The sequence below is a fragment of the Wyeomyia smithii genome, chromosome 2, assembly GCF_029784165.1.
Source record: "Wyeomyia smithii strain HCP4-BCI-WySm-NY-G18 chromosome 2, ASM2978416v1, whole genome shotgun sequence".
NCBI classification, from domain to species: domain Eukaryota; kingdom Metazoa; phylum Arthropoda; class Insecta; order Diptera; family Culicidae; genus Wyeomyia; species Wyeomyia smithii.
This window is the reverse complement of record NC_073695.1, coordinates 157,586,903-157,595,438: the sequence shown is the minus strand read 5'-3', so window position 1 is coordinate 157,595,438 and position 8,536 is coordinate 157,586,903. Positions and strand designations below refer to the sequence as shown.

The window sequence follows — 8,536 nt, the reverse complement described above, 5'->3', positions numbered from 1 at the left end:
ATTCTAGATCCGTATATTATCATATTGGGTGGAAATCGGCCATTTTTGGCTGTTTTCCAGAAACCGGAAGTTTCCATCTTACAATCCAAAATGTTGCCTGAGGTCGATTATGGAACATATTTGTTACCTCTAAAAACATTCACTTGCCAAATTTGGTTCCATTTAGCTGGTTAGCTCTCGAGATGTGCAGAAATTTGTGTTTCACGCGTCCAACTATTATAGACATATTCGTTACCTCTTATAACATCCACATGCCAAATTCGGTTTAATTTGCTTGGTTTGTTCTTGAGTTGTGCAGAAATTTGTGTTTTATTTGTATGGGACCCCTCCCTTCCAGAAGCGGGAAGTGTCTCAAACAATCATAGGAACCTTTATCGGCACCAAAAACTAGTTTTCGAGCCTATATGGATCAGACAGACAGACATACTGGACTGCATTTTTATATGTATAGATTACAACATCAAGATTTTAGAACCTAAAGAGTGAATATACATTCATTGGTTTGAAGCGTTCATGTAAATCTATTTTTACAAATAAAAGTTTGAATGAGAAAGGCTGGGTCTGACCGCTAGGTGGATTAATTTAGGTTTTTACCCTGTACTTTGGAACATTATTTAGGTGAAACAGTTCACTGATATTATCTATATTTCATTTGAAGTTGTGAATAAACGTGACATACGTTTCATAAAGTATTGAATTTGAGGTAATAGATTATAGAAATCTCAAGTAATTTAGCATACAAACATTTCCCGTTTTGGCTCAATCTCACCCCCGTGACTTAATCTCACCCCGACAGACGGTACCTAATGAACATTAAAATAATTTACACTTGGTTTGGAACGCAAATGCAAATGACCAGAAGCCAGTTTTAGGATTTTCCATATTATGCCCTCGGTTGCCCAAAAAACGGCTGAGGTCGATTTTTGACCAAAAATATTTTTTCGATGTAACACTAGATCTCGACGTTTTAAGTATTTTAAGAAATTTGGCATCGAAAAAAAAATTCGCTGCCCTTTCATTTGACATATAGATGGCACCAGAGAGATGCAACGTGTAGGCTACAGGCGACCCCAAAAAAGTGTGACCGGACTTTTTTGTCACCGTGTACATACGGTTTTTGATATTCGATGATGAAATTTTTTCCATACAGTCATTGCCAACCAAACATATACCTATTTGCTTTGAAATATGTTACTTGGATGGAAATTACGCACATTCATAGAAATGCAAATTAAGAAACCTGTAAGTCTGCTGCTTGTGATTTAAATAACGTTGAATTTGATTTTTAACCGGACTTTTCCGGATTCCGAAACCATTATCCGGTCCAAATAGCTCTGTTCTAGCCCGGTCCGGAAATAAATCGGCCATTGAAGCCGGAAGAACTTCGGACCGGACTCTTTGGAATCCAGGTCCGATGTCGAACATAACTAAGTTTTTATTCTCGCTTATTTTCCGTCGGTCTAGTTCCGCCACTGTTGTTGTACCAATCACCGACGCCCAGAGAGGCGACTACACCTAGGACCCTAATTCACGACCCGTTAAATTACCGGACCGGCGCCAACGGCTTTCCTTCCTCATGCGATGGAAGGCGTGATCCCAGAGATTTTTCGCCTCAGAAAATCTCCCGGTGTCGGCTAGGATTGAATCTAGACCAGTTGGGTTGGTTGTAAGTGGATCACGCCACCCCACAACCATCGACACCTATGTCGGCGTTGGGATTCAAACACAGGTGTCGAGCGTGGTTGGCGAAGACGTTACCAACCACGCTAGGCCCCCGCCCAAAGATCATAACTATTGATATACAGTCAGGTTTTTTACGCGGTTTTTTTGACACGGATTTTTTACGAGGTTTTTTTACGCGGTTTAACGCGGTTGGTATTCGATCGGTATCGCTCGTGCTGATGATGGATATGCGTCGCTTCGCGTCGCCTATTGTGAATTGGTAGCACCAGGGGAACTCGCTGAATGTTGGTTCTTCACAGACAGGGTGACATTCCCCCCCAGTCTGTTGTGGCCTTGGTCCGACTTACTCGAAATGGAACCGACGTCCAGGATTGCGATGTTCACTGCAGGTCTCTCCAATCTTCCTTGGAATGTTTGCAATGTTACTCGCCAACAATTCCTTGGAAGGTGGTTGTCTACGATGACGGCAACATCGCTTACCTGTATTGGTCGCATCTGTTGAAACCACTATGATCTTCGCGTGAGTGTTGGCAAATATTCCGTGATAAAACGTCTCCAGAATTAATCTGCGTAGGCTTGCGACGCCTTCCACGAGTTGTTTAACAAAACTGTACCGTTATTAAATGCGATCGGGGGTTTGGCACCATTGGAAGACCCTAAGATGAAGTGATTCGGTGTTAGGGGAAACAAAGAATCTGCGTCTATCGGTACATTCGTAAGCGGTCTTGAATTAATTATCATTTCGACTTCAGACAGCATGTTTCTTAGTAGCTCATCAGTCGGAAGTTGCCTTGGCTTTATTTGGTCCTGGATCACCACAAAATTCCTTAGGGCTAGGATGCACGACGCGATGGAAAGAGAATGTGCGATTTCGATGTGAATAGCTCTAACTGTTAAACAGGTCATAAGGGCGCCCCAACGTTTCTCTGTTCTTCTTCCGACTACTACTGACATTGGGCCAAAATAGTCTAGACCAGTATACGAAAACGGACGAGTGAATGCAGCCATTCGGGCCACAGGAAGCTCAGCCATTGGTTTAGCTCTTTGTATCTTGCACATTTGTCAATAGTACCTGACACGTTTGCATGCTGCGCGAAGCTGCGGGATATGAAATTTGAGACGAATTTGATTTATCACTGTCTCATGATCAGGGATGTCATGTAAAAAACCTCATGTAGTTTTCGACAAGTTTTCTACGTAGAATACCTTTGGTAGAATACCTAACCAAAAACGAGTATCCTACGAAAACCTGCGGAGAGATTGTTGTGGCGAATTACATAAATAATAAAGGAAATTTGAGTTTGAAAATATTATTTATTTTTAATTGTGATGATTATTTTGTGTGAATTGAGAACGAATTTGACATTTAAAAACGTTGCCATTTAAAAACGAGATTAATCTCCATCGATTGATTTTGGTTTTGATGTGTTTCATAAGTTTTCGGATTAGAAATACTTCTCGTATGCAAAACTTTGTAGGGCTTTCTAGCCAGTACAAACAACAAACCCAGATATGTTCAATTTTATCTTCGAAACTTAATAAGAATTAGTAAACTAAATTAAGTAGCAATTCAGAACCCAAAAAATGAGTAATTACTTAAGGGGTTATATTTTATTGGCCTGAATCAAAATCTACATCGCCCAAGTACAGATCTAAACTCAAAATTCGTTTAAATCAATTTTTACCGAACAACTTTCGTTTAATTTGGCGATGCTCGTTTTTCTTTTCATTTCGAGGCTTTGTAAACTAGCAGTAGTTACCTACGATCGTTATCGGGTTTCAAATTTGAAGTATAGAGGTCTCTGCATCAAATTTCGACCGTTATAGCGTCTCTACAGAACGTGTTTACTCACAATTTCCCCTTTGTTTAGTCGATCAGCCGTTCTCGTTGTGTACATTCTTTGTTTGAGTTTTCCTATACTGTGAGTTATATTCAAAAGTACTTAAATATGAGTGACAAGTTTGAGTTTTGCGTGGGATCGGGCGCCAAATGTGTCAAAGTCGCTAAGCATCGCATGTCCGACATCGTGAAAGAGGCTAGGCGCAGCCATACATCAGATGACAAAAAGGAAGAAGTGGAAAATAAAATCCAGGAAGGACAATTTTACGGCGCAGGGATAGCTGACTGAAGGTAAAAAAATTATAAAGGGCTTTGTTATTGCGATTCTTAAGATTTATAGGATTTGGAAACTTAAAACGCGTTTTTCTCAAAACCATGTTTTCAAAATCGGCGAGCAGTAGAACTGAAAAAGTTTACATCCGATTGACTTGAAATTTTAACTGTAGCTTCAAAGTCGATTTTTTTTTGTCCAAACAGAACTTTTTTTTTTAAACCGTTGCCATTTTGCGAAGAAAAATTCTAAAAATATAATCATGTGTACTTCACTAGCGACACTTATGTAGATAATGAAAAAATTTTTGTTTTGGTTATAGGTGGAGTTGGGCACGACTTCTACTGCTCGCCGCGGAACAACTTTAAAAAAAACCGGTTCACGGCAATCGCTGCACAGCCGCCATTTTGTAACAAAATAGCAATAAAAATATTTTTTCCATTCTGCAAGAGTTGCTCAATCCAATGATATATTATTTATATACCTTACATCTCAAATGTCCTGTAGAAAAAAATCATGAAAAAAGCCTTGCTTTTTTGAGCATTTGGTAGATATAACCCCTTAACTCAAAACTGAGTAATACTGTACCCAAAAAGTGAGTAACAATCACTCAGTTTTTAAACCGCCTTGTTTCTCAATTATGCGTATTTACGGAGTTACTCAGTTTAGGCGTCGTACACAAATTACGTAAAGCATGAAGGGGGGGGGGGGGGGGAGGAGGGTTGAGTCAGTGTTACTTATTGTTACGTAGGGGGGAGGGGGGGTAGTAGAGTCAGTTACGTAACTGTGATGTTTGCTCGAAATTGAAAATCCCGAAGGGGGGTCAGGCTGATCAGCGTTACATAATTTTAGGAGGGGGAGTCATGTCGAACGTTACTTATCGTTACATAGGGGGGGAGGGGGTCTGAAATCTAGATTTTTAGCGTTACGTGATTTGTGTATGACGCCTTATGAGTTGTTCCACTTATTACGAAAATGCGTCAAATCTTACTCATTATAGAGTTATTTTTCCCGAGGGTGTAAAGAATTCTCCCTGCAACCGTTTAAAGTTGCATGGAATTTTTTGTGCCATGAACCATTGAGATGTTGGGTACGCTCTAAATATATGAGATTTGACAGCGATAGCATAATTCTATAGAAATCAGGCCTTGATGCGCCTTTGCTGTTGCACTGATTTTGTATGTGACGTATATTATGCGATTTTGCTTTCATTAGCATTTTTGGATGACAACAAATATGAATTACGATCAAAATTATTGAGTGTAAACTTGAGTTTCTTTATCATTGCTTGTTTCGCCATAATCACAAGGTAGTCCGGAAATACACTTTCTTGCATCTTCGTGTTTCTTTCTTTTTGTTATAATAATTCTCCCGTTACTTAAATACATCTAATCAGCGCAGCTAGGAATTTTATTACTCATACTGTAAATTCTCGAGTGTTTGAGAGTTTTTACTTGCAAGAGGTTTTCTACCGTGGTATACGTAGAATACAGTTTTCTACGTAGATTACTTACGAGTCCCGAAAAATCGCGTAGAATACCATCCTTGCTCATGATTTAGGTGTTTATATTCATAGTGGTGATCAGCTATTATTAGGTCTGTCGAATAGTGCCGTTTAGGTAGTAAGATAGGATATTTGACCGAATCTGCAATAAACTGGCACGATTTAATGCGGCTGTTCATCCTTAAGGCTCCGGCATGGACAACGAACGGACTTAATTTGTAGAGCTTACTGGATTTGGCCAATATACTTTTAGTTTCTGGTGCGTTGCGGTTGATTAAAAGGTTATATTCTTCTGGGAAAGCTTCCTTTTGCACCTGGCGGTATATACACCATTCTTATTGCTGGTTTTCTTCCTGGGTGAACGGTATAGCACTTGGTGGGGAAAGAACCATTCTGCTTCGATAGGACAGATACCGTAATACATATGCCACAGCTCTGGCGCTTCCATCTAGAAAATCGCTCGAAACGTATAATGGGTGTGTACTAATAATGGTGAAGCACATTTGATAGAATTTCTTCATCGGTTGTTCCAACATTTTCCTTAATTATCGGCCATTGAATTTTTGGTTCTTTGAGAAAATCAGGCCCGGTTAACCAACGACCGGATGCGATAAGGTCAGGTATTTTCTGCCACTTTGTGCCTTCATCCGCTGGATTTAAGCGCGTTGAAATCCAATTCCACTCGGCTAACTCAGTGGCTTCTAATAGTTCACCAACCCTGTTTGCAACATATGTAGAATATCGTCGGTGGTCGGATATGATCCAGCAAATAACTTCGCGAGAATCCGTCCAGAAGTATCTCTCAGATATCTTCACGCGGTACGCTGCGGCTATGCTAGCAGCCATGCGAGTTCCGATCACAGCGGCTTGCAGCTCAAGACGTTGAACCGACACATATTTCAAGGGAGCAACTCTGTCTTTGGCTTCTACTAGGGCACATTCTATAGTACCCGCCTGTTCGAATCTAAGATATGCCACGGCGACTAGTCCGTTTCGTCCTGCATCGACGAAAATATGCAATTGAGTAACGTTATCCTCTTCTGATGTCGTAGTTTGTCGATAGCTACGGAAAATACTTAGCTTCTCAGTTTGCGGCAAAACTTTTAACCACTCCATCCATTTGTCTGCCAGCCCTGGCGGTATTTCTGCGTCCCAATCTGTTTTTGCACGCCATACCTCTTGCAGAAGAATTTTAAGGAACATTAAGAAACCAGCCATCAATCCTAAGGGATCGTAAATTCTCAGGAGTGTTTTTAAGAGTTCGCGCTTTGTCGGAATCTTCCGTCCGCTAAGTAGTTCTCGATCATGTTTTGGTGAAAGTTTAAACGTGAACGTATCCGACGAAATACTCCACCACATGCCTAAGACTTTTTCTGTTGCCATTTCGGAGCTGAAATCTTTAAATCTTTCTCGACAGCGCTGACAGTTTCTAACAGTCTTCTAGAATTAGATAGCCAATTATGGAGCTCAAAACCTCCTTGTGTGTGAATAAACCGTACGTCTGAGGCCAGTTGTATAGCTTCTTCTTCGTTTTATTCACTAGTCAGAAGATCATCAACGTAGTGATCTTTCTGTATACAAGCTACGGCTCGAGGAAACTGTTGCTAGAAACGTGCAGCAATGGTGTTTTGAAGTAGAATACTTCTCTCAGGAAGTTCGGCTACATAGGGATGTAAAATGAAAATCTAAAACCGAAAAAAGTGAAAAACATGTCCAATTTCAAATGCTAATAAATCTGTTAGTATTCGATGGATTTCCTTCGTTCTTGCAGCAATAGATTGGAAAATCTTCTAAGAATCTTCCCAAAATAAGATAATTGTAATTTTATTATTCACACTATTGTACTATTGAAAATAGTCAAGCCTTGTCAAAACGAAAAATTCGACCTCTGATTGGTCGTTATATGCTTGCTTCCCAAGCACGGTCGACAGAATCATATACCTTGCAATTGAAAACATGCTATTTGGCCTATATAAGAGCCTGTTTCAGCCGGAGCCGCTCATAATAGTTCTAGACAGCGACAACAGCAGTCGTCCTTCCTTAGCAGCAGCACTAGCCCTGTGGTTGGTCACCACGTCTTAGGAGCAGCGCGGTTTTTCTCAGCGTGTGTCGCCAGACAGCCATTATTCCCCCCGTGTTGGGGCAGCATGATGATTGCCATCAGGAAATCCAATTTCGGAAATCAAAATGCCTTTTTTAAGGCAAATAAACAAGTCATTGAAGGTTAATAATTTTTGTCAACGCAAGCAAGCATTCTGTGTTTCATCCTAGCAATTCAAATTTGTCGCACCCGTCTAATTTACTGAATGTGAAATAGCTTCCACAGTGCATGTCGTCCGTGTATCTTAATTCCCCCAATGTTAGGGCAGCTCAAAGGTTGTAATTAGCAACCGATTTTGAACCGCAACATGCTTTTTTCAATGCAAATAAAAAAATAATTGAAGGTTAATAATTTTCTGGCATCAACACAAGCAGACATTCTGTGCGGGTTGCAATCAAATTCTGTTGTAGTTGTCTAATTTTTACTTTCACTTTATTTAGTAGGGGCAGCGCAAAGGCTGCGATCAGCATAACCGACATTGAATAATTAACTGCCCTGTTAGAACGCATTCACAAAAGCAGTTAGTTCGACTATGCAGAGCTAATATGAAGTCGATTCAATCAATCAGCATAAACAGAATTTCGTCGTCTCCCAGCTGCCAAGTTGTAACATGATGCAACACGCAACAGTAAGCGAACGAAATCGCTTGATGTTACAAACCGCAAAAAGATACGGGTTAAAACCGTTGCGTGTGTGAGAGCACCATCGGTGTTTATTCGCTCGATACAAAAATCAAATGCGAATTGTGGAATAATTCGTTCAAAGAATATAAGGAAATGGTAAACCTGAACTGAAAGGCGCGGCCTATTACGTAGCACCCTTCGGCTATAAAAGAGTGTTTCTGCGAAAACTAGCTACATTCGGAAGGTGAACTGGATGGACCGTCCACAACGTTGACAGCAGTAACAGCAGATATCGGCACTCAGCACTGCTGCTATGGTCTGTTACTGCTGAGTCAGCAGTAACAGACCATAGCAGCCGGTTGCGCCCGTGGTTGCCTTCAAATTAAACAAATCACTTGCCCTGTGGTTGGTCATCACGTCTCAGGAGCAGCGCGGTTCTTCTCAGCGTGTGTCGCCAGACTGCCATTATTCCCCCCGTGTTGGGGCAGCATGAAGATTGCCATCAGGAAATCCA

At 40.8% G+C, this 8,536-nt stretch overlaps 1 protein-coding gene across 1 annotated transcript in view; it reads right to left on the bottom strand.

The window, feature by feature from the left end:
* Positions 1–5,781: 5,781 nt before the first annotated feature.
* LOC129720141 (uncharacterized) overlaps positions 5,782–8,536 on the bottom strand; it is a 56,419-nt gene continuing 53,664 nt past the window's right edge. Inside the window, exon 7 of the mRNA XM_055671573.1 lies at positions 5,782–6,521. Coding sequence (XP_055527548.1) covers positions 5,782–6,521 — 740 coding nt within the window. The remainder of the gene's footprint in view (positions 6,522–8,536) is intronic.